A 27,263-nucleotide genomic window follows, 5' to 3' on the forward strand; every position below is an offset into this window, starting at 1 on the left:
ACCACAATTATGAGTTAGTTGAAATATTACATGTAATGAAAGTATAGCCTGACAAGAAGTGAAATTGTAGTTTGTTCCTCATAAATTTCTATATCACCATGGAAAAGATCTTATCTCTCTCCTGTGTCCATTTTACTTCTTCATCTCCCACTGTCTCCCTGCTTTCATGAAATCTATAGTCATTTACTTGTCTGTCAATTTACTGCTTAGGGACTGATTCAGTATTAGGGGATGGACAAACATGCAAAAATATCACCATCACATAAAATCAATTTCCTTGAAAATGAATAAGAACAAGGCTGAGGAGCTCCCTTCACTACTAAGTAAGCCTTGGGATAATTTAATATATGCAAATGTATACAAAGTGCCATGGAGGATATAAATTTTATTGAACGTTAATTGGAAGTGATCTACAGCATCACGCAGAGGTTTGACTGATCAGGCCATTTCCAGTTTGCATTTATGTGTGTGAAATGTGCGTGTGCACAGAGATGCACACATGTGCACACAGCCCTGGCAGTGATTACCAGCGCTGAAAGCAATCACACGCTGCAGCTGACAAGTCAAAGATCAAGTAGAAGTTTTTTTGTAAAATGGGGGAAATCCTGCTTTGAATAACCAATGACTTGACCTTTGTCGGCCGTTAGTCTAGTTGGTAGCAATTATCCAAAGGAGATTAAATTATCAGTCTCAAGGCAAGGTACTTTGCATTTTAAACAAGACCAGCGATTAAACACAGATACTTTCTGAATGCCAAGGGAGTTCCCAGCAGGATAACGATTTCAGAGGAAAAGCACACTACTGTGAGTAAATTGCAGTTTTCTTCCCCCTTCCTTGCTCCTTTTCCTTAGCTTGAGATCCCTGAGGAAAGCTTACCATGGGCTGGTGACAGCACTACTGCCTTATCCAGCAGGCTGCAAGTGGGATGGAAATAGCAACACTCCTGTGCTTGCAAACCAGGCGGGTGGTGCCTGAGTCCTGCTGCGGGCTCACAAACACCTGGGTGCCAGGTACCGGTATTTTGTGGTTGCATGCTGATTTCTAAGGCCTAACCCCCTCCTGAATACCATCCTGAGTCCCCATCCCACCTCCTCAGGAGCACCAGGATCTCCCCAGAGGCACAGAGGACAGCCGTGCCCAGGCTGGGCTGAGGGATGGTTTGGCTCAGGGGTACATGGGGTGCTGTGACTCATGGCACCATGGTGCCAGGACAGCTGGCACAGCAGGCAGAGCTGGCTGCAAGGCAGGATTCAGCTATTCCCACCACCCTCCTTAGCAATGGAATGATTCCTGCAGGCAGGACTGCCAGCATGGGCTAAGGTACCTAGAGCTGGTGCTTTAAACCCATCCATCTGCTTTCATAGGAGGGGCCTGTGGAGGGGCTGCAGCTTTGCTGCCTCCACTGGGGCAAGGGTAACTCTGGCCACTGATCCAAACACCTGAGTCAGCCAAACACTGTGAGACCGAAACTCCCAGGTAAGGACCTGGTGTGGGGATAGGCAGCACCTGCACCTGCCATGCCTCCTTGTTATAGAGAAACTTAAAACACCTGAGGGCTGGGGGGGGGGGGGGGGGGGGTGTGTGGAGTGAGAATTGTTTCCTTTGGGCGTTCAGGCTTTTTCTTCTTGTTTTCTCCTCAAGTGCTTTGAAATAAGAGATTAGGCCAGTGCTCTGAAAGTCTGCAGGATATGACTTGGACTGTGACAATTCACCCAGGAGAACGAGCAGGTTAGTGGTCTTAATGTGGCTCCTCTGAGGGGTTGTAGGGGAATAGCTGTGCCATGCTTCCACAGTCCAGGGAATTGGCTGGTTCTGGCCATCCTACCTTTGCAGCAAGCCTTTGGTTTTTCATCATATTGCATGAATGAGCAAGCCCTTCAATTTGCAGCTCCTAAGCAGCCCTAGAGTGTGTGACCTAGTCCCTAAATCTGTGCATGAAAACACATATTAATTTAAGGAAATTTTGTTTTGTAATAAATACAATGTTGAGCACATGGTGGGTCCTGGTGAGCTCCAGAGGTCCTTTCCATCTTGAGTGGTTCTGTGTAAACAGTGTGGATAGGGCCAGCATCTCTACCAGATCTGAGTGGATGGTTTAGGTGAATATTTAATTTCTAAAATATTTTTATTAGAAAAAAAAAAAAATAGACTTATAACCTGCTGACTGTATACTGGAGTCCTCACCGCTACTGTAAATATATATTAAAAAAAATTATTTGCCTGCTGGCCACTGGTATTTAGATAAATCATATAGAATTTAAAGTGTGTACTTGAACCTTTAAGTCCAGCATAAAGTTTATAAATCTTGGGAGATGTTTTTTGGGGGTTGTTTTTACAACTGTCATGCCCATGTTTCCATGCATAGTAAACACCTACATCTTCCCTTGGTGGTGGGCTGCAGGGAGAAGGATTTGCCGTGTTTGTAGGGTGGGGTGCTCTGGAGTGCTCAGGCCAGCCCTTGTGCTTGGTGGCATGATGGCAAATGTCTGCAGTGAATCCAACTGGATCCAGCTGAGTATGTCTGAGCAGTCCCCAGACACTGGTTTCAAGATCCAGGCGAGGTTTTCTTCTCTCCTGCTGCAGCAGATGGCTGTAAACATTTCTGTAGCTGTTCAGGCTCAAGTCAAGCTGGTTGAGGCAACATGAAATTCTAGGTCAAAAGGTGAAATGCTGCTAAATTTAAGATTCAAGTTTATGTAGATGAGTAAATGGTCATTTGGACTGTTTCCATTTCAGTTGCACTAAGTTAGGTATGGCTCTCCCAGCATGTCTCCCTGCCGCAGCTGGGTATCACAGCCACTTCACAGGAGTTATGAAAAAGGTCCTCCCTCCATGTTTTCCCAAGTATGCAAAGCTAATTGCTGCTGTGCATCTAGGCTTGTCTCTCTAAATGTTTAGATTTGGCTCTGTAGGTTCACTTCATCATCCCTTATACAGGATTAAACAGTATATTCATTCTCCTGTGAGTTTGTTCCTACCACTTGTCTTCAGTGGAAAAACCTGAGCATTAGAGATGTTTGGGGTAAGAATCCATTTGCAGATACACAAATATATTTGATGGGATCCTTTCACTGGGAGAGAGTGAGGTTTTGGGACATTTTTCTTTTGTCAGAGCTTAAAGGGACAAAACTGGTATACCAGCAGAAAAGCAGTGTTTTAAGGAATTGTTTTTGCACTCCTTCCCCAAGCAAGGTGTTGGATGAGGATGCTGTTGGTACTTTCTGAAGGGTTAGAAAAATAGACCATCTGTCTTTTAAACAGCTCCTGAAACTCTTGGTTTGATAATTGCAGGCTGTCTGCACAGCTCCCAGACGTGTTTAAATCATACTGGGTATACCTCTTCCATTTCTGCTTCCAGGCTGGTATGTGGTTTGTTTGTTGCAGAGTAACAGCAGTTGTGGGATAGAGATGTCCAAATTTAACCAAGGTGAGGTTATCTGCTGCAGTGACCTGCCACATAGAAGGCATGTATGAGGAGGACTCAGTAAAGACAGGAATCTGAGCCTGGGGCCTCCCCCCTCTCTGGGCTCCCTGGCAATTTCTGCCACCCTTCTGATCCCCTGCAGTTACTATAGGTGATACAAGATCATCTTCCTGTCTCTGGGGATCTGGCAATCCATACTGTGAGGAAGAATTGATGGGAAACACCTTACAATACTTTGCTATGAATTGGCTCTTGGTCATCTCCAGTAGCCTTAACTTTCCAAGTGTGTTACTATCTCAGAAGCTAGACTTTTTTATTTTTGAAACTGATAACATTTTTTACTTGCTGGTCATCTATTCATCTACTATTTCTTAGTTACACTTCAATACATTGTGCTGATTTAGTGCATCTCTTTAATATCAATTTAGTATTAAAAGTTCCCTTTTCAGCAGCAATTTGCAGTTAAATGTACTTTTGTATTATATATAGCCTTCTTCAGAACTGTTGGTGCTAAGTTATATACTGCTCCATTTAAAGGAATTTTTTATGTGAGATGTAGTGAAATTATTCTCAGACTCACCTTGATTTACAACTGCTTTCATACAAATCTGTCCCAAAAGAGAGAACTTGATTCCTATGCTTTGTTCCTTCATTTACTATCTTGAATAAATAGCACTTCTTTACTATTCATTGTTTTTCTTCTTTTATTATTTTTCATTTTCCCTATACTATTGAGAATTAAATAACTTGGATACTTGGTTATTACTGACAGATTGAGATTTAAAGTCTGCCTGACTTTCACTAGTTCAAGAAGCAGAATTAGATACAGGTTTCATCCCGGATGAAAGCTTTTGCCAGGTATTAATGCCTGACACTGACTGACAGCAGTTGAACATTCTGAACATACAGGGAAAATCAACCTCTGTATGTCACTGATGTGAAGGGTTTGGTTCATTAAACTATCACCTCAAGCTAATGTCATAAAGAGCAGGTTGGAGTTAGCTGTTGGTTTTGTTGCTCTCCCCAGAAACCTCCCTCAGGGAGAGTTCACTTACCTCAAACACTTGAAAAAAACCAACAGGTTTGCAAATAAAGCTTTTTCTGACTGCAGTGGAGACACCAAGGTGATCCAGATGAGCTGAAGCTGTGTGGGAATAGGTGTAGCACCCAAGCACAGAAACAGTGAATAAAAGGACTTTGTGTCTCTTTGCAGAGATTCTGTCTAACTGACAGCTGTGTAGGGGTTGGTCTGCTGTCCCAAGTCAGACATTATCCTCTCTGTTTTCCCCTTCAGCCTTCCCTCAATAAAGAAAATGGAAGGAAATGTCCTGAAGTTCATATAGTGGTGAAGCTACATGTCGTGTACATAATACATGTTTTGTCCAAATACAGCCATAACTGTATATTTCTGGAGAATAAATATAAGCTCTGTGTGTGATAAGAACATGCAGGGGTGGCATTATATGGGCAACTAAGAGGCTGTATCCTGAAAAGCTGAAACTCCTTTGGCATTAAGAATGTAACTTTGACCAGATGTTGATGGTAATTGAGTTGAAAGAGCATGATGGAAATTGCCCAGTGGGAAACAATTTAGCTTTTAAAATGTCATAACTTAAACCTTGATTTAGTGTATTGCATAGAAGTGGGCATGACTTGTATTTGATACATCCTCTTTTTTATTAGTACACTGCAAAGTGAAGTTCTTAAGGTGCATGTGGTGTGTGTGTGGGGTGTATTCCAGCTCTGGGCTTCCTCAGCCCTAGCATTTTCTGTTAACATCTCAGCTCATAGGAGCATAGAACAGTTTACCTTGGAAGGGAGCTGGAGATCACTTGGTGTAGGGTTGATTTAAAAAGGCTTGTCAGGGTCTTGCCCAGTTGAGCCTATACTGGTATGGAGCAGTTTACCTCCTCCCAATCATTACTCAAAAGGTTGGTGTTAAAAATTTTACTGAGGAAGCAAATATTGAAGATTTTATGTAAAAGCTGCATGTACAAATTGATTCTTGCTCATGCTTGTGTGTATGTAACACTCAACCACACGGGGTAGGGAACTATTATTATGACCACACTTGTGAAAATATTTGAATTTAGCTTACTTTATGTAAATACTTTGGCCTTGAATCCTCAGTGAATTGTAACATGTATAGTACAGCAGTCCTGTTCTCAGGACAAATGCCTGAAGGGGCTTTCAGTGTTTCCCTTCCAATCCTCTCAAGCAGGGGTTCATTCCTTGGCCTTAAATTTTTTCTCTAAAATATTTTCTCCAAAGAACATTTTAAGAAAACCTGCATGTTTAAAGGAGTAACACCCTCCCTCACCACCCTAGCAATTCAGTAGAGGGGAGTTTGCATATGCCTCCCACACTCACCCCTGGCTGATTGAGTGGCTGTCAGCAGGGCAGACTCAGGGGCCACCAAGAACAAACCTATATGGCTTACCCATATGGGTAAGGTCTTGGCTGAAGCATTGCAGAGAAGCTGTTTGGAAATCTAGCCTTGAGAAGCGTGTTCAAAACCCAGTATTGAAGCAAACCTTGTGGCTGGGACTAAACTCAGCTATTTAGAAAACAGGGGCACCGTCCACTCTGTGCCTGAAATGCTCAATTTCTTCCTCCACCTTCCCTATTTTATTAATCCATGCTCCCAGGATGCTTTCTGCTATTTTATGGCCTAATGGCTTAGCACCCATAATTCCTGAAGCTTTTGCATCGCTTGTGTTTGAATCCCACCTTGAGAAGCCCACAGATAATATTCCTGTACCTGACACTGCTTCACACAAATCCAGCTGACAACTGAGAAGTGGAAAGTGTCCAACTGACCCTTGCATTTGACGCAGCCCTTCACGTCAAGGACCAAAGGCAACAGCAAGATATTTTGGGACCAGGACAGGATGTTAGCCTAGCGTGTCCTTCCCCAAGCACAAACCAACTTCAAAGGGACTGTACTGATGGAGAAGAACCCATGGACAGCCCTCTAGTGTATGGCCCTCTGTGGCAACAGCCAAGCACCAAATACTTTCCTGGGTTCTGGGAAGCCAGGTAGGAGTCCCATGCTTTGTTCACATCTGGCACTTCACCACAATATGGCTGAGCTCCTCTCCTTCATTGGCATAGCTGTGTTTAGCTGGAGACATGGGCATGACAAGACTAAGTGGCTTATGAGGAATTAAAAAAAAAAGAAAGTCACTATTTAAATGGATAAGATCAGAGAGAGAGAGAGAGAGAGAGAACAATATTAAATAATGGATGTATTTATTAATAAATTCAGACAGACACCACTTGTGCAAACTAAACGTTAGCACACTTTAGCTATTAGACTTTATTTTCATGTTCATGACAACTGAAATTCTGGAAGCTTGAATTTCAAACTACAAATGAAGAAACCTGTTGCATGTGTTCTGAAGTATTTCAATGTCATTGCAGAATTAGTTCAGCAGTAGCAATAATGAAGTATTCAGTCACTACAGAAAGCAGATCTTCTGATAATAAACAACCGCATGGTGCTAAACACACTTCAGCAAAGGCAGGGATAAGCTTGGCAAGCTGCCTCATAAAGCTGTGGTTCTGCCATGTGACAACGTTGCTCAGAGTAGATGCAAAAAAAGATGAGTCCCACAGTCACATCCATGTAACAAGTGACACACCTACCAATAAGACTGATCTTAAAAAGTTTTCATGTTAGACTCTTCTGCAGGAAGGCCTCAGAATCAGGGTGGCCCCAGGGAACATAGTGTGTCAGTTTCTGCAGCTCAGCTGGTGGCCAAAAGCTCAATCCCTTTGGATCATGACAAAGTACCAAAAATGCAATAGCTTGAGAGATTTTTGAGCTAGTTAACTAGATGGGGTGGGGGAAAAGCTACTACAAGAGACAAGTGGGCAATTTCAGCTTTCCTTGAATTTCTGAAGCTATCTAAACAATATAACAAATCCTGTGCACATGACTGTAGAAAAATTACAGGATGTTTGTCAACTCTCAACTAAATGAGCTGGAATGGTGTTTTAGGGAGAGACTGATGGGTCAGATAAATGGTGCCAGTGTGTGTAGCCTGAAGGGATGAGACAACACTATAGGAAGTATCATACAGCAGCTTGAGATGACTTATAAAAACTTGTTGCTCAAACATCCACATCCATATGGGAGCATCACAGGCAATCAGCCAGTGCCACATTTAGTATCCCACATTGCATGGGGACAATTCCAGTGCACCTCCAGGGGAACCACAGTGGCTCCTAGAAAGGCACAATTATGTATTTTCTGAATTTCTCTGGATGAAATGGAGGGAAAACCTTGTTTATTTTTCTTGTAAGGATGCTACTAGGAAAACTATATCTTGAAAACATACCTATTTTCTTCCAAAACTCTTTGGCTATTTCTTGGCTAGACAGATGAGTGTGTGCAAGACTAATTTACAACACCGTTGTGTGTATGAATAGCATTGAGTTGTGTTTTGTGGCACAATTTAATAGAAAATATAAGAAATCTCTCTTCCCAGCAGTTCTGAGAGCTTGAATCAGACTTTCTACTTATCATGTTTGTCATGCCCCAGTGCAATTAAAGCATCCACAGTCTAGGCTGTTACAAGCTCTATCGTCTAGTATAAAGGATAAAATATTAAATTGCTCTAGTTTTTACATTTAAATTTATCTTCACAGCAATCCTCGTGGTGCTGGAGGACCACGCTATGAATAGCACTGAAATGCAGTCAGCAGACATTTCCGTGCTACTCCAGGGAAGGCACAGACAATTAATTGTCCCCAGTTTGCTCTACTGTCCATAATTATAGTTTTGAGTTTATAAATAACAAAGCATGATTTTAAGAACCAAAACAAACCCCTCAATTACTACAGCGTTCCTGAGATAATTAAGTCTCCAAATGTGGCTCTGTAGAAGGGAACCAAGGCTACACTGCAAAAGCCCATAACATGCAGATGTGCGTAAGCAGAGCAAAGCGACAGGATGGAAAACGTCATCAGGAAAATAAACTCTCTCATCATTATTTCACTGCTTTTTACCTAAAAAAAACAATGGCCTATTGTCTCGATTCACCCTATTGTTCTGTCTCATTTTTTGTTATTGAAGGAGCCAACAGTCAGTCAGCGAGAGTTTCCTGAGGAGTAGCAGCTTGGAAAGCTAAATGCAGTATCCTGTGCCTAAGGCTTGTTTGGCTACAGGTTTTAGGAAAAATCAGGAAAGTAAAGTTATTGAGACAAATTAAAGCACGGGCTTGCAATTCAACTTGTTTGAATACCCCTTCAAATGGAAATACCCTCCATTTTCACAAGTATTGTCGTTAAAACCTGCAAAATGAAGCAGAAAAAAGCGGTGCCCTGTCCACATCCTCGCTTGAGGGACGTTCCTCTGTTGTTACTGGGCCGTTGTGTACCGCCAGGGAAAAACTCTAGGTCGGGAGCCAGCACAGCAGGAGGCTTCATTAGCCATGAACAGGAGCAAAACAGTGCTTCAGAAGGAGCAGTGCCCTGTCTGAACAACCAGCTTCACCACAACAAGCACATAATCAGCTGGACAGCCTGTAACACACGCTTTGGATAAAGACAGACCTATGGATACAAGACAGCTATGGCTTAAGTGTTTCAAAAGATCTTTGCCCAACAAGGAAACAAATTATACATTAAAAACTTTTTACAAAATACATGCTCTGTTCTTTCTCTGTTTAATATCTTCCTTGCTTGAGACTTGGCTGTTGCCCAAACGCATCCAGAGCAACGCTTGATGATAACTCAAAAATGTGCAGTTAATCTGTGTGTAGTTTCAGCTCTTGAATGCCAGGAGCAAAAGTGTACTTTTCAGAGAGAAATAGGCTTGGTCACACAGCATAATCATGTTTATGCAAGTTTTTAGTAGATAGCCAAGATAAAGGAAAATACTTCCGTACACTCCTCTGAGAAAAGACAAAAACTCTGAGTTGAAAAACTGCTCTTTTTCAATGTCATTTTATCCACAAACAAGCGTAAGCTGTAGTAGAGAGCTTCCTCCGTTACGGCAAGTAAAACTTTAGCTTGCTGGTTTTTTTTTTTTTTTCTGGTTTTGTTTTTTTTTTTTTTTAACCTTACAGCTATATTTCATCATAAAAACTAGTTTGAAGAAAGAGTAAACTTTTGCTCTTTGGTCTATCTTGACATTCCTCCAGACACACATAACAGGAATATTTCAGATTCATTTTTTGTCTCCTACTTGCAGGAAACAGGAAAGTTGCAGTTCTTAATTTTCAGGCTTCTGAAATGACAAAGATAAGAAATTTATACATTGAAACAAGATATCTTTTCTTTCTTTAAAGAAAAAAAAAAAGCGTCACAACCTAAAATGAGTGCTTCAGTGAAATGGGATATTTTTGCCTTAACCATAATAAACAAAAATATATAATTATTGCCATATGCACACCCTATTTATTATCTGTGTAGCCCAACTAAGTAAGAAACAAAAATCTGTACTTGTACTCCAGTATGATACAAATTTCAGACTGCACATTACTGTAGTAATTGTTGCTTACTGAAAGCCAATACTTTAGTGGAATGAGACTAAAAGACGTAATTTTTTGGTTGACAGGCTCAGTTTTGTGGATGTAAGGAAAAGTTCTTAAAACACTTTCTACTCGTATCTGAATAAATTAAGATGAAAACAGCTAACAAATAGTTTGCAATTTTAGAACACCAGTTTTGGTCTCCTGCTCTTATGGACTTCTTTATGGCCACTCACGGGCAGAGCTTTGGAATTCCTCTTAAGCTCTGAGGGCAGCAAAGTATCCATGCTGTGTATTAAAATAATTCCAATGCTCTACCACTTTTGAAGAGAAGAGTGCAAGAATACATCAGACACCGTGGGCCGTGGCAGCCTTACGAAGTCACAACCAACTGAGGAGAACAATTTCCCCCTGTTGCCATCAACTCAGATACTCAAAGCCTGCACAGTAAGAGCAGGCACCTACTGCCACTGATTAAATTAGAGGGATCCTTAGAGCTCACAAGGATCCTTAACAGACTTTACTTGTGCAGGTCCAGTTTGCGACTTTCCCTCACTAAGCAGAAGTATTACTATTTTTTTTTTTAACTTCTTCCTATTGGCAGACTTGTCTCCCTGTAAGTCTTACTCTTCACTGGTGCTCTCTACAGACAGCTCCTAAGGAAACAATTTCAACTTCCTTACTGTATGAGTTGGACAGTATAATTTAAACAAGACAGTGGGTAGTGATGAAGGACTAGCCAGATTCCTTTGGGTTCATTTCTGTATATTAATGTTTCATTTTTTTGATAGATCACATTGCTCCTACAAAGAGACTGCAATATTGTGTGTCCATGTACTGGCTCTTTGTTAACAGAGAAAAACAGAGTTGACTTTTATGATGAGGTTTGTTCTTCTATGACTTTTTAGAGCATGTTCAAATGACTGGTGTGAAGTGGTAGAGAAAAATCAGAGTGGAAAATGACACCCAGTGTTTCAGCTCAGCCAAAGCCCCACACAGCATCCTGAGAAGCAGGAACTTCTGCCTGTATCTCTTTTATAGGTTTGATGAAGATATGCATTGCAGAGGAGGATATTAACTGCACACTAAAAAACTGTTCTCAGCTTTGCAGGCATGTTTATAATGAAACAACAGCAGCTCTTCCACAATTTTCTAAATATTTTTCAATTAAAACATCTTAAAGATCTGAATCAGTCCTAATGAGCTGGCAAAACACCATATTATTAATAATATCATACACTAAAATGCTGAAGAATTCAAATTAAATGAAAAAAAAAATCCCTTGATCTGCCATCACAGAAACAAACCCACAAAGACCTCAAAGCATGGTATCACCTACAGTGTGAGTTCACTTCAGTCAATATGTGAAAACAAAGGATACTACTAAACTTCTCCACAGAAAGTTGGGAGTAAAGACTACATGGGAATATTGTTTCGCTCTTCCAAAATTAGCAATGTACAAATCTAGCACATGAACCAGATGAATTTTAGAGCTAATAGACACTTGACTACCTTGTGTGGTGCTCACTGGGTATTACCATACTCTCAAGGCATTTATTTAGATTGTTAAAGGTAGGAACACAGGTGAACATGTGCCTCTATTGATGAAAAGTAAATATAATCAAGCTGCTTTTTTCTTTAAAACGCTTAAACTTAATGAATCATTCACCTGCCAGATGCCAACAATACCTCCATAATGAAATGAAAATAATTTATTAACAGTTGGCTATATGTTATTTCCTACCTATCATGTTTTTATGACTTCATTAGTTTTTCTTTTTACTTCTGACAAAACACCATCACTGACTAAAAGCCAAGTTTAACATTTTGATTTCATGCACAGCTTCCAATGAAAGGCCTTCGCAGTTGGAATGGAGTATTTTGTCTCCTTAATTACTGTTGTTCTTCCAAACTCATCAGTCCTTGGTTTGGATGGATTTGTGTAAGACCAGGCAGTAAACACCCAATTAAGCAGGCTATGTGAATCTGCATATAGATTTTACATTAGGATTCTCCAGTCATTCCAAACGATTCAGATGCAATTACATGGTGACACATGATGAATCAATATGTATGCATAAAGCTATCAGACAGATCATGCATATCAGTAACCAAAATGGGATATATGCCAAAGAGTGCTGTGTGCACTACCCAGCCACAGAATAGTCAGGGCTGGTTTGCATACAGGTAATTAATTACCCGTGCATGCAGGTTAACTTTCATGCTAGGTGCTTTTTACTTGTCTTGACTGGCACACACGAACTGGCAGAATCTGCTCTCACCAGATACTAGGTGAATATTGTGGCATTCATGTGAATGGGTGGGCAAGTGAAAAATTCACTTGGTCTGGTTGGGTTGTGCAAACCTCTCCCCTCCTCCAAACAATCCATCAAAACACCAGAAGGAGAAAATGAAAGCCCTTTCACTCAATCCACAGTAAGAAAGGACTGCTAAAGTAGGGCTGAAGCACCGGGGCACATCCACTTCAAAGCTGATCTGGGGTCCCATCACAGTCCTATTAGCTCATAGTAATAGTGTTGCTCTGTCTTAAAAAAGAAAAACCCTTTTGCTCTCCAGACCAATCTACTGGGGGAGAGAGTTAAGTGATGAAAGGAGAGAATCCCATGACAGGCACACATGGTTTGTTTCAGTCAGGGTTACATTCTCTCTTACTCCACTTATTATGTTAAAAGTTTAAAATGGAGTAGCATGAAATATTTTCATAACATCTTGTATTTTTAAGTGAGGAACATGTGCTGCACAAAATTAAAGCAGGACACCAAGAAGATTAAGTACTTAGAGAAAGGGAGGAGGTAGTGGGGGAACTGCAACCTTCGAGGAAAAGGGAGAGAATCCAGCATGAAAAACAGGCTAAGAGGACAGCTTTGTGTTCCTGAAATGCTTATTACCATTTGAGAGAGATGACAGCAGCTATGAAAACAAAACATGGAAAAACAAAGCAGAGCTCAGGAACAAATTGAGAAATATCTTCTGTGGTATCTAGGTAATGACAGACACACACTGCCACGTGAGTGTAGCATCAAAGAGTATTTCTTTTGAGGCGAGTAGGATGAGATGGTTTCTTCAGACTGGCTTTTTCCATAGCCAAGAGCAGTACAGTTGCAGAGCTGGCACCTCCTGATGCCAAGCTGACAGTGCAAGGAAATCCAAAAGGCACCATTACCAAAGGCACCACAGACAACATCAAAGTGCCAGTCACCATTCAGCAAAATGAGAAACCCATGTGATAGACTGCACATTATGAAATACACCCTCAAAGTGCCTGAAATCCTCATTGAAACTAGAGCCTAGATAACTCCTGACATCCTTTCTTACACCCTGACATCCTTTCTTACACCAATAGTAGGCACAAACATCCTCCCCCAAGCTGGAACAGGAAAATGAAGGCTGTTGACCGACCTGAATTTGGATGTCACTCTCAAAACAATCCTTTCACTTGCTCAGTGATGGGGTCAAGGTCAATGTCATAGAAGCACGGCCTTGTGGGCAGTCCTGGCATGGTGCTCATCTGGGGAAATAATGACATTCAGTCATACTCCTGCACCTGTAAGCGGATAATCAGTCTACCCTTGCATGTAAACCTTAGAGAAAGGTTGGATTGTTCGACACAGGCTCTACTACAGATGTGATCTTTACCACATTTTTTTGTTTCTGTTAAAAAGGTCAAACTTGGGGTTTTTTTTTTTATGAATTTTTAAGTATGAGCTTCTAAAAGAAAGAGAAAACAAAAGGCACAAAATACAGACCAGCACAGCAACTTAAGAACAAATTCTTTAACAAAATGAACACCATTTAGGACTTGCTTGTTCCTCAAAATATTTATCCAGAACATTTATTCGTTTATATCTCCTGAAAAAAAATAATCACACAGCAAAGGGCAAAGATGTAATTGTCTGAATTTACCTGGTGATATGAATATGTTGAACTCAGACCTCTCCCACAGAAAACCAAAATATAGAAGCAGAATTAATCATAACACTTACCTAATGTCAGGAGTAAATTGAAATAGTCCTACTAAACATACAGGAATTACAGCTGAATCCTAATTTAGTAGTTAGAATTAACAGGTTGAGATACGAAGCTAAACCAACCTAATTATCTCAAACTATGTATAATTAAGATCCTGATCTAGCATAAGACACTGGCATCTGCATACTTTTAAACATGTCAGTAGTTTCATGGAGTTAAATTACACAGTTAACTACAGCTCTGCTCAGGCTACTTATACTACTATTTGAAATTGGCATTTTTAGCAGCAATTAAAGGCACATGAATGACATGGAAATATTGAGGTGCCCCACAACAGGGGCTTAAGCCCATTTAAATCAGAGGTTCCCTCAATTCCCAACTCCCTGCCTCAGGACTTTTCGCTTCTTCCTTGCAAAGGAGATGTCTTGAGAGCAGGTTTGCCAGAATATTGCTGTTTTTTGATCTGCTTCATCTTCTCCTGTTTCAGCCCCTTAAGCCAGGAAGGGCTTCCCTGTTCCCAATGCCACCACTGGCACAGTGTAAAGGCTGTGCCTGTGGGGCAGTTTTAAAACAGGACCAGTTTGGATCAACTCGGGTCACTTTGGATTCACACCCTGAATATCTCACTATTTTTCCACCAATTCAAGAAACTCTGAAAACAGCATTTGGGCTTCATGACTCCTTAAACCCTTTCAATATCTTAACCTTCTAAGTGGAGAAAGTGGAGAATGCCCCTGCTATAATAGGCCCTATATTAACACCTAAATTGATGAAAGACCATACAATCTCTCAAAACAAACCTGGAATTCATTTTTGCTTGACCGTTTGTTGGCTGAGTCTTTAAGCATTAAGATTTATTTGCTAGATTTTGAGGAACAAACTTTTCACCAGGGCAAATCAGTGGAGTTCATGAAAACTGGTGGTTAACTTGATCACAGGAGGTAACCTTCAAATATGGATGGGTAGGGAAAAAAATATTCTGGCTTGAGTACCAGAAACACTCCAAACACAATAACCTACAGAAAGGGTCAGATTAGGGTATGTCTTCATGACTGAGCTGAAACAGCTTGCAGGAAGAGGGAAATTTCACCCTGAGAACCCCTGGAATGATTCCCCCTCGGAGCTGGCTCTGGCACTCATCTTACTGCAACCAACCTTGTCCAACACACTGAACTGATGTCAGTAGATGTTTTTTGTGGCCAGGGTTGGTTGGCTGATGAACTAAACCTGCTTATCAACAGGAACAGATCACCACTAGGCCCCAGGCTGTGCCAGGGGAGCAGCCAAAGTACACTGTGGGCAGCCATCACCTCCAGGCTCCAGCATACAGCTCAAAGCTAGGCAACCTCCTCCCTCTATCCTCCCTAATTCCCCAAACAGCACAGCTCAGCTACAGTGTTTTCTCTGGCCAAAGGCAAGCCCTCACAGGATAATTGGCCTCCAAACAGGAAAAACTTATGACCACCATCCTAGCTGCTCCAGAGTGTCAGACCTAGAGGCCCCTCTGGCTCTGGGGCAGACTGTGTTTCAGTCTCCCAACCCAACCTGCTGCATATTCTGCGAAGGGGTCAGCATCCCCCTTATGCTTCAGTTTTGCTCTAAACACTCAGGTAATGACTCCATCATGGCAATATAAGCAAAATGTAAGACCTCCCCAGCACAGTTCCATTTACTCTAGAGGGTAAATGCTGCTGCCATTTCAGAGGTTAATCCCGTATGAGAAGGGGGAAAGGCGCCTCAGGAGCTCAGCACTGGCACAGCCACCATCTCACTTGAGATCTAGCTCAGAGGAAAAACAATGCAACAAGCTCTTCTAGCAGCTCAGTACATTTCCTCTGTTTTTAAATATAGTTCTTCCTGATGTTTTGTTATTGTACGTAGTAGGATTAAAAGACAAAACTGTCAGTTTGTGTTGACCAAACCCTGCCTCTGACTGCATGACATCATTTATTGGCTGACATTGCCTTGGCATCTCAGCTAAGTACTAAAACACCTTGCTACTACTCTTTATCCATTGGCCACAGTAGTTGGACTACTACATCATTAGAGTTACTTAATTATTTTCTGTCTCAGATTCCTTCCAGTTTCTGAGTTAATGTTTGACAAGGAACTGCCTTAATTAATTACATCTCACTGGGAGGGCAATGAACAAATTGCCAAAGACAACTTTCTGGTTACTTTGTGTATAGCAGTTCAACATCTGAAAGCAAACTCCCAAATTCCAAGTTTCCTTTTTTTAAACTATAGCTTATTTAAAAGAGTTTTCCTTTTTTTTTTTTTTTTTTTTTTTTTTTTTTTTTTTTTTTTTTTTTTTTTTTAAGGAAATATTAAATACAAGCCCTACATTTGTATTTCGTATTTTGGACTTTTTTTGTCTTTCATAGGCAGAGTTCTACACCTGCATAACTCTACGGTATTAACTAATGAAAAGTTATTACATTTTAAAAAATGCAAATCTCAAGCCAGTTTATTGCTGGTTTGGGAAATACAACTATTCTCATATTGAAAACTGATGTCAACAACAGGGAATAGGTTCATTTGAATTAAAAGCATGCTGCATAAAATGAAGTACAAGGCAAAAAAACCCAAAAACAAACCTCCAGAAGAAACACTTTGGGACAAATACTTATGTGAATTACAGACTGAAAATAAACTATGTACTGTCATTTTTCCCATGGCCCAGACTTTCAAACAGGTAAAGCCATGTAGATTTATGATCATTACCCTCTGCTCTCATTATCTGTACACACAGCGGTAACATGCAGAAGAATCTATCCCTTTTTCATTACTGCAAGGTCAATAGGAGGAGAAGGCTGGCTGGCTGGCTGAGGAGAATACTACTGATTATTCCCTCTCCAGCCCTCCATTTATCTCCTTCAACCAGAAAGGCAGGAAAGAAAAGAAGGCTCAGCCTGATGCAAGGCTGCAGTGAGGCTTCACCTGACTGGCTTTCCACATGACTGCAGGCCCAGGTTGATTCCCTTCCCTCTTGCCATTTTCCATGATGCTGAATGAGGGCATTAGTAAATGAGTTTATCTTTACTCCAGCAGGCATGATCCAGAGGGATCCCTCTCCCCAGCCTCAGTAATCAGAGCCCAAATTTTTGTGCACAGAGGGGGAAAGCCAACCTGGCTGTAGCACATTCTGTACCTGCACAGTGCCCAACAGACTATCTCCACCTCTCCAAGGCTTCCTGAAATAATTAACTACTAATTAGTTAAGAATAACTATTCGTTAACTAATAGCTAATTAAAAAATTACTTCAGTTTTAAAATTTGAAAAAAGCAGAATGAACAATGAAAGAGAAAATTTGCTTACAACACAAATCACTTTGGTAATTAGCAGGTATGCACAGCATGAGAAAAACACACAGAAATTTATAGTCATATAGCTTGCTTGGCAAAATATACATCCTCTATATATTGCCCAGACAGCAGCACAACTCTCCACGCTAATATATGAGTTATAGATTGGTAGCTATGCAACATCGCACAGCGTGGCTGTGAGAAAAGAACAGCGTAAGAAGAGGAGAATGACAGCACATTATCCACCCAAAATCACAGACTGGATTTAGATGGCTGAAATGATCAGTACTTAATTTGAACAAGACTGCTACTATCACACTTTTCCTGGGAGAAGGAAAATATAAGGCATATGCTTGGTACCTTAAGGCTTAATGCAATTTATGTGAATGCTTCATGCAGGGAAAAAAAAAAAAAAAAAAAAAAAAAAAAAAAAAAAAAAAAAAAAAAAAAAGTTATACAAATAATAAGAACTAGTTTTCTAGGAACAGACCATTTTCTCTACAAACTATGCAACTGTCCATACATTCGTGAGAGTGAATCAGCTGCAGAAAGATGACGTGAAAAATACAATGCTGTTTGTTACTATGGCTCTCTGTGTTTGGGAGGCAAGAGCAGCATGTCTTACAGTCAGCTTATCCTAAGGATCATTTATGCTTCTGGAAATGGTGGAAGATAAAATACAATTTTAGTTAAGAATGCCTGAAGGCTACTGTTATATTAGGCATTTATGATCCTCCAGAAGTTTACTTACATGACTGAACAAAAAAACCATAATGAGCTTCCTTACAAATGGAGAATGCCAGTTATTTTTCAAGAAAGCCATACAGAAGTGTTGCTCCACACCCTCTCCACAAATGCATCCAAAGTTACTGGAAGAGTAACTAAGCTTCATTTAAATTACAGTTATGTGTTTATTTGTAATTTGAGTTGGCCATGAGATCTACATAACAGTTTTACACAGTCAAGCACCAAGACTCTGCTAGCCAGGTTTGTTGTGGTCCCACGAAGAACTATGCTGTTTAGCTTCCTTTTTCTTTATCAGTGGTTGACATCCTGCCTTCGAGTGTGTATTTATCCATATATGTATCTATATTTTTTCATTTATCTATATGAAAAGATTCTAACAGAACTTGAGACTGACTTAGCAGGGTTAGCAATGGCACAATTTGCAAAACTGATGGTCTCAAGGAGGACATCCAACTCATGTTTAGTGTCTTTTTCACCTGTAAGACAAGAAGTGTCTGTTTTACAGGCATAATATGGTTTCCATTGAATGAAGAAAGAAAACCAGAGGAAGCTATACTTACATAAAGTATGGCAAGCAACTCATTAGAAAATACTGAAAAATCAGCAAATAGCTTATTGGGGCAACCTCCCTATTCTGTGGCTTATGGAGTTAATACTGTGTTTGACAAGAAATGTAAGTAATTCGCATTTTTTAATTGTATCCTTTTGTTAATTAAATGAGCTACAACAACTCACAGCCATTTCAAACTTGAAATACTGCAGAAAACAGATGTTGTTTCTCAAGAGAATCCAGCATACACATGACTGCGGATAAGTCCTCAATAAAATCTGATGGGATGAATTGCATATCCCACACTCCCTCAGCAAGAAACAATACAAGAGGAAACTCAAGAGATTTATAAATAGTGCTATAAACCTGTATGCATTATGGTCAACGTGCCAGAACTTGTTGGAATCCTGAGGCACAGCACGAAGGAGCTACGCTTCAGCGTTTCAATAGTGTTTTCTAAGAGTGAGTTAGAGCTCTGGAAGACACATCCACCACCACAAATTTGCTCGACTTCAGCGCATCTGTCAGTCTCAGGGCATGCAAAGGTGAATGGAATAACTTTTCTCAAGAAATCTTTCCACGTCTCCAGTCCTGCCTGCCCTTAGGTGCGCTTTGAGTGCCAATTACTCCCACTGACACGTGTGGTGCTGGCTATGCACTGGAAGCTGCCACTGGGGGAACTGCAGTCCATGAAGCAGGAGAGAGACATTAACACGGACCTCACTGCACTACATGGCTGGAGAAGTGTGTGCAGATCTCTTTACTGGATCCCTCATGGTCCCTGCACTCTACATTTCAAACCTATACTTGGAAATACTTCATGAGACTATGTAAGCAATGAGGGTAGGACTACAGCATTGAAGTATGTGACTGTGCAAACACTTCCAGTGAGCAGTCACTTATTTCATCTTCAAACTGGACTATCCTACAGCACACAGAGGCACTTGGTGTGAAGAGGGTACAGAAAAATCAGGCAGCATATACTAAGTATTTCCAGGATTAGCTTGAAGTTTGTTCCACAGAACTGGAAAATTCCTCCAGTCTGCAGAGCTCTATCACTTCAAAAGTAGCTCAGGTTTTGAATGACAGAAAAAGTAAAAAACATGAAACTAACAAAAGAGAATAGTTAAGAAAACAGCCTTTCCCCCCAATAATTACAAGAAGAACATCAGAATGAAATGGCCAAAACAAAAAAATGCAAAAAATATAGTCTTCATCTCATCCATCCACCACCCTCTGTATTACAGAGGGGAATGATACCACACCAAAGCCTAAAGTGATACTCAAGTGACCTTTCACCACCCCTTAAAAGCAAGCAAACCTCCAAATCTCATATTAGGAAAAGCAGATGCAAAATGGAGGTAAGTTTGTGTTTCCTTCAAAAAACATCAACCTTTACAAACGAATACATTCAGTTTTGGAAATGGAATTGTTTTTAAAAAATTACTTTAATAGCTACATCATGTTTAAGAAAATATTATCTCATTCTTTTTCATTGCTTGAAGATAACAAGGGTTTCTGAAAGCAGTTAACCAATCATCTTTAGCAGTGTTTAAATAATGGTTTACTTTTCAGTTGTAATGAAAATTTGCCAAACCTGATGATGGCCACAGGATTTAGGGAGGGTGATGATCATATTTCCTTCTCAGGAAATCTTTAACAAAAAAGGATCTTGCTGCAATGTCTAAGAACAATCACAGCAAGAAACTCAACACATTAGCAGCTTTCAAAATGGTTAAAATAATGTTTGAAAAGATGCTGATGCTACCCCAACATATGCTGTGGTACTCCTTGCAGTAAATGGCTCTTTTTCACTGGCATGTTGACTGACATCAGGTGTAGAAGTCCATCTGGCATTAATTATTGTATTATAATTGCCTCTTACTTTGATGTTTTACACATTCTTGGCAATTGTTCGATTTTTCTGAAAGGATTTACAACAACAAAATGCATGGACATTCCTCCTCTGCTCTCAGCATCTGGATGAAGTTATAAGAATACTGAATATTGATTATAAAATCCAAATTGGCCCTGCTGCCCGGTGCTCAAGTCAGGCAGAAACAACTTGTGCCCTGCTACATTCTCTGAAGGATTACCAGGATACAACAAATTACTCATCTTGAATGGAAATTATCTGAGCCCAAAAGTGATCTTGTGGGCACCCTAGGGAATAAACAAAACCCACACACAATAGTCCACATCTGTCCAGTACAGCTTTTGGAGAGGTGTTTGGGTGCATATCCCAAAGGAAGCAAGGGATTCTTGGTGAATCAGTCAGTGTAATACCACTGAACTCAAATGCTACTGTTAGTGATGTGCTGAAGCACCAAAGACCCAGAAAGAACATTTTTTCTAGTTATTAAATAAAATATTTAGGAATAGATGTAATCTGTAACAGAATGAGCAATTTCCCCAATTAAGTAAAATATTTATGACTCACATATATGACTGCTGTTCCTCTTGGCAGAGATCTCTCAACTAATTTTCATCTTAGAATTTATAAAACCACACTTGAAGCAGAAGAAAATAGTCCCCATTATAAAAGCACAATGGAAGCAATCTATTAAATTGTAATTGAAAAAATACACCTCTCTGAGGCAGCACGTTCGATGGTGTTAGTTGAGTGTACTATATTCTATACAGTCCACACCATGTTTCACAGAGTATTCTGCCCTACACAGGGCAATTGATAAACCAAATACTGCAATGAATGAAATCTACAAAACCCAACTTAACCAAACAACCCCTCAGAAAAACAAACATTCATGAAGGAAATGAAGAGGGTGAGAAAAAAATGAGGACTACAAACTCCAGGTGACTTGTTCCAAAACACTTCCTTCATCCCAGGCCACTCAAATCCATTTCCAGAAGTAATTGCTCCCTTGACTAAGGCCTACATCCTGATTTTCCTTCCCCCTTTGGGCTTTAGACAGAATCCCTGGCAGAAGACTCTTGCTCACTGCCTCTTGTACAAAATCACCTCCTCATCCAGAAGAAATCCTTCCCTGCAGCTCAATCCTGATGTCAGACACTCTCAGGGCTCTTCCCATTCTTGAAAACTGTCCAATATATCAGACAGTGCTGGAAATGGGCCTCTGAAGGAATAAATGCAGAGGATAGAGGCATTTTTCTCAAGTGCTGTTTCAGCAACAGGAATATTTAAAGCACCTGATGTTCATGGGCACATAATTGTCCTGCTTTGTTCAGTGTCCAGGTCTCCTGGTAAAGAGGAAGTGTCTGGACTGTGCCAGCAGCTCTGTTTCTGATGAAAACAGAGCAAGTTTTGTGGTATTTGGAGAGGAGAGATCTTGAGTGACCCTTCTCAGCTGCCTTGTATTTGCTCAGGGACTGGGCAACCTTAATTTCTTCTGATACCTGTTTATTTTGTACCAAGTGCTTCTTTGGAAGTGCTGTTCTGCGAACTCTGGGAGCAAGTCACATTTTGTGCTTCTGATCTGCACTATGACATTTTGGTTAAAATCTTCATAACTTTGAGAAAACATCATTTACAGCCTAGAAACTGGAGATGGTGGCAGCAGTAGACTATGTGAAGCAAATATGTGTGCTCAACACACAACAAAATTTACCCTTCTCAGCACACCATACTAGAAGAGCATCATCCAGTCATTTCATGGCAAATTACAACATGGAAAAATCAAAAAAGATTGTGGTGAATAAAAGCACATTAAACTGCTGCCATACTAGTCCTTTTGGTTAAAATTAACTGAATCCACTGATATCTGAGTATGTAAAGTTTCCTAGGAAACAGCATATCAAGAAGGATGAAGTGTGTACGTGTGTGCACATGTGTTGTGTATATATATATGGGAAGAACTGCTTCTAAATAACAAATGTATTATAGGAAAGGATTCCCTGAAGTTAATTCTTTTTAACTGTTAACTTGCTAAACTGGCTTGGTCTCATTCCTTGATTTAAACTAAGTGCCAGTGATGATCTTTGTGATACCAAAGGGTATTAGATTTTTGGAAACCACCTCAAAACAACAGAAGTGGAAAATAGTGGTAGAGGAGGTGACTATACTTTGCTATTCCCATCTAAGTAGACATGATCTAGTTGTCAGGACTGGGAAACAATAAAAGCTAGGATGTACACTTCATGGGTGCAGTTCTGCTTTCTGGTTTGTAGGTATCATGGGAAGTGAAAGAAGAGCCTGGGAAGCTTGTCTCCAAAGAATGATCAAGTGTGGTGGGCACCAACAGCACCAGTCACTATCACTGTACTGTCATCATGTACAAACCTTGACTTGTGAGCATCTCTAACCTCGTTACTTCAAGTTTCTATATCTACTCTCTCAAGTCACTTGTTGTTTGGATAAACAATTTAAATTATTTGCTCTTTACAAACTAAACTTACTTAACACACGCTATTTCATGACAGACTGAAGCAAATGAGAAATAGACAATGAAAAAGAAGCACTTTATATTGTAATTTTGGATATAGGTGCTTCCTAACCCTACAGAGTTTCACTCTCCAGACAAATTACTATTTTGATATGCTTGGTCAATGCCATCTTAGCTGGACCGAGGAATTAAAAATCTTTTCCTTTCTATTTATTCCTTACCCAGAAGATCAAAATGGATCCAGCTTGAATGGATACAAGGATGCCAAATTGTTAAAGTGTCTGCATAAATCAGATATTTTGAGTCACAATTCCATCGCAGAACTCTGGCATTACACACTATTCAATACAGTGTGTCCTCTAGGATCATACTAGAATGTACTGCAGTCCCCTTTGTCAAGGAACAAAATAGAAAAAAGGAAGATATTACTTAGATCAGCAATTTTCCTCCTGTAGTCTATCGAACCACTATTTTAAGAAGTCTTCACAAGTCTGCTAAGAAAAGCAAGCCTTGAATAACCTATGCTGGAGCTCACACTTATCCTGGAAAATGAAGGAACACAGAAATACTTTGAAAAAGGCTGAAAGCTACTGCCTTGTGATGAACTCAAGTGTTCAGAAGAGCCAGCTCCTTTGTAAGCCATCTTAATAGCACTAATAGCTTTAAGGAGAAAGGAAAACTTTCTAGTCATGAATGTGGGACTTAACTTTCATATGGCAGCACTGATTTTCAAAGTTTCTCTAAGAAGCTACTAAACCCCCAATTTCTGTTCACTGAGAGAGAGTTAACAAGCGGTCAAGACAGATTTAATTCTCAAAGGAAATCAAATAAAATTTTGTTGATTGATGGAGGGCACAGTCTTTATCCTACAAATGTGTATCCTTACATAACATAACATAATTTGTTATAAATTATATATACATAATAAATTATATTTATTTATAAATATAATTCTTCTCAAAGCACGTACACATATGAATGAAATACTTCAAGTATGTCTGGGAAATAAATAAAATAAGATCACCACTTTTAAATTGTTAGATAGGAAGCAGAGAAGGTTAAATGATTTGTCAAAAGGAGCGAAGGTGCTACCAGGATAATGGAACTTGAAATTGGTAACTGATTCTTATCTTAGTCTCATATAACTGAAATTCAAAAATAACACTGCATGCAATGTATTTTTCTATTACATGATGAATGCTGTATCAGCATTTTTATACAACTTTCTCCATTTCTCACAATTTATTCTCTATGAACTTGCAGTAAGTCATTTCCCTAACCACAGTTCCTGCAATAAAACAAGGAATAACAATAGATTCACAAAAGGAACAAAAATGTTGTTAAACCATCTAATGATAATCAACTCTATTTGGAAACACATTTCTTTCAGTCTGAAGAACAAACTAACCCCCAAACAGATGTTTTGTGTATTTTTCCCAAATGAAGTCTCTGAAAGGACAAGAAAAAAGAAAAGGCAGGTAATGAATTTCTGGATCCCAACACAAGTTAGCACAACCTTTTTTATTCTGACAAACATCTAGTACAGATACAATCTATGGGAACTTCCTTTCAAGCACTAGACAAATTGTAGAAGTGCCACCATCATGGAAAGGCTTCTGTGCAAATACAGAGTAAATCCTAAAAAGACTAAAAAAAAAAAAAAAAAAGGTAACAGAAATTAAAAACCAGTTAGAATATAATCCCTCTAATGCCAAAGTGAACAAACTACCAGGCAAAGCCATAAGCTTTATTTACTCTTATGGTATGTCACCCCAACTCTTCCTAATCCAAACAAGCCAGTCAAGGCCAATGAACTTTCATTTTTGGCAGAGAAATCATTTACAACTCCTCTGCTCAGCCAAGGCATAGCAAACACAACCCATAACACATCTGCTAATATCCAGCCTTCTTCCTTCCCTCCTGGCAACCCCATGAACACAGATTCTCCCAAGATGGCACACCAAACTCACCTGGAGAGCTGTAGTGCCCCAGCAGTGTGTAGCTCCCCACCTGCCTGGGCACTTTCCCTGAACAGAGGCTGCCGGTGAGCAAGAGTGCTCTCCCTTGAATGCAGCCTCGGATCCTGCTGCAATCTCATCATCATCAGCCCCTCCAGCAACTGGAATTCATGTAGTCATTCTCATTTGAAAATTACTTGTTGTTTATTCATAGGAAAAGGCTGCTTTATCTTTGATTCCACATTACACTTCTCAGACTGAGAATAAATACTGACAGTAAAGCTATTTTTAAATTATTTCTGTGAAAGTTATCAAGAAATTCAACTTTCTTCTTTTTTTCCTGAGAAAATTAAAGAGACAAAGAGCTTCACCAGCTTAGTGGGAGCTTATTTGTGCTGTCACAAGCATTCCTTGATCCCATTCTGGACAGATTACCTGCAGAACGCCTATTTTCCATGTCTACTCTCTGCATCACATCTTTACTACAGGTGCCAAATACAATGGCATTGATGTTCTTTCCTACAGTCTGGACCAGAGTTCTTCAGTCAGTACAGCTCATTCAGGGTCTCAGACACAAAGCAAATCTGACATATGCAGTGCCAGCAGCGTGATGTTTCTCTCTGGTGCATACAGAAAAGGCTTTACTCTGCTCCCTGTGCACCATTGCATGTTCTCTCTCCTTCATTTTCCTGCTGCTTTACTGCAACTGCGTCTAACCCTGCAGGATAGTGCCTGGCCACAGCTGAAACACAGGAATGAGAAAGAGCTGTCAAAGCCAGAAGAAGGAGCGGAGTATCTATATCTACTTTGCTTTATTTGTTTGGGAACATCATCTTTCCATTTGATTCAGTCTAGCAATAAAGGCTCCCAGTGCCTTGTTCCCTACACGCAGGCAGCAGCAGGGTGTTGTGCACCCAGTGAAAGCTGGCACAGTGTGATCAATGACTACAGAAGCTGCATGCTTTAAATCAGCCAGAAGGCAGGCAGGGAGCATGTTTGTCCCATGTCACAGCAAATGTGCGTGTCCCGGGGTTTTGTCTCGCACGCGGGCTGGTGCCAGATGCTGTACGGAGAAAAGCTGGAACTGTGGAGGTTGACAAAGCAATCTCTGTCCAGCTGGGAGCTGATAGTTGAAGACCAACTGAATCCTTGAACACTATGCTTAGCATTTTTCCCAATTACCTACTTGAGTTAATTACAACCCTGTATATTGTTGATGGCTATAACCTTTCAGAAGTCCTGTTAAATTCTTGGACTCAATGGCTTTCCTGTGTTAATGACTTCCACATTTTGATCACATGTGAGAAAGTTATTTCCTTCTTTTATAGAAGCATTAATATAAATGCCTGGCAGCATCTCTTCACAGACTGAAAGTATTTTTGAAGAAAAACTAGTTTCCAGGCTATGGAGACGGCTACAGACAACCTTAAATTATGCATAACACCACAGGGACATAGTACAGGTATAAATACAAGTCTATTAAACTCTCAAGACTTTGGATTTACAGATACAAATTCTGTATGAACATGATAATTTAAAAATTCTTGGCTTTCTCAGTATTTCAAATACCTGAAACATGGTAACATGTCAAGAATCTTAAAACTGTTTCTGTGAAGAATGATCCAAGAAGTTTTAATTAAATGGAGAGAAAGAAAGTGGTCAAGTTGCAAAAGAATATGCACCTTTTGCCAAATTGATTCAGGGATAACAGCAGACCTCTGATAACATCAAACAGCTCTAAACACACATTTTAAGTCAGTAAGCCTATGCAAAATACTATATGTCATACTGCGTGCAAGCTGATATTTAAAACCCTGTTCAGTATTTTGTTTTCAGAAAGGAATGGCTGCATATTAATGTGCAGCTGTATGACAGTCTCTGTAACATTCTGCCTTTCAAGATTACTGTCTGGATACTCACCCATCAATTCAAATTTTAGCTGAAAAAGGTACTTTACATGAAGTTTTATTTTTGTGGGATCCAGACAATAATGTAAAGTAATCTGGGTTATGTATGCCTAGCATATGCGATAACCTTCACAACTGAAAAGTTTCTCTTTCTTGTTAATAGGGTTGCATTGTTCCTCCAGTTAGAACTTTTGAGTTTTAACAAGACAGCTGAAGTGGCTGCAATGTCACACAAATAAGGATCTTTACTTTTTTGTGGACCTGCTGGGATTACTGGGGAAGGTGATGAGAAGTCTGGCAGACACTGAAAAAAACAGCACAGTCCAGAGAGTCATTTCTGGGAGCAGATGTTTGTTCTAGGTGCATTTACAGATGGATACTATACAAGGGGAAGCTGGCATTTAACAGGTACTGCACTCATTCATTTCACTGTCATTGAGGCTACTATTAAAAATATATATAAAAAAAGAAAATTCAGTGAAAGAGAAGGGAAAACAATGACATACCTAGGGCACAACTCCAAATAACACAGGAGATGGTC

The 27,263-nt window shown here is 40.0% G+C and overlaps 1 protein-coding gene across 2 annotated transcripts in view; it reads right to left on the minus strand.

Moving 5' to 3' along the window:
* Positions 1-7,509: 7,509 nt before the first annotated feature.
* MTHFD1L (methylenetetrahydrofolate dehydrogenase (NADP+ dependent) 1 like) overlaps positions 7,510-27,263 on the minus strand; it is a gene marked incomplete at its 5' end in the record, with an annotated part of 145,651 nt that continues 125,897 nt past the window's right edge. For both annotated transcript variants that reach the window (XM_083858196.1, XM_083858195.1), the window contains 2 exons: positions 7,510-9,659; positions 13,324-13,432. In XM_083858196.1, the coding sequence (XP_083714322.1) occupies positions 13,343-13,432 (90 nt within the window). In that variant the 3' untranslated portion in view covers positions 7,510-9,659; positions 13,324-13,342. The remainder of the gene's footprint in view (positions 9,660-13,323; positions 13,433-27,263) is intronic.

Source organism: Zosterops lateralis (genome assembly GCF_965231275.1).
Source record: "Zosterops lateralis genome assembly, chromosome: 3".
Classification (NCBI taxonomy): domain Eukaryota; kingdom Metazoa; phylum Chordata; class Aves; order Passeriformes; family Zosteropidae; genus Zosterops; species Zosterops lateralis.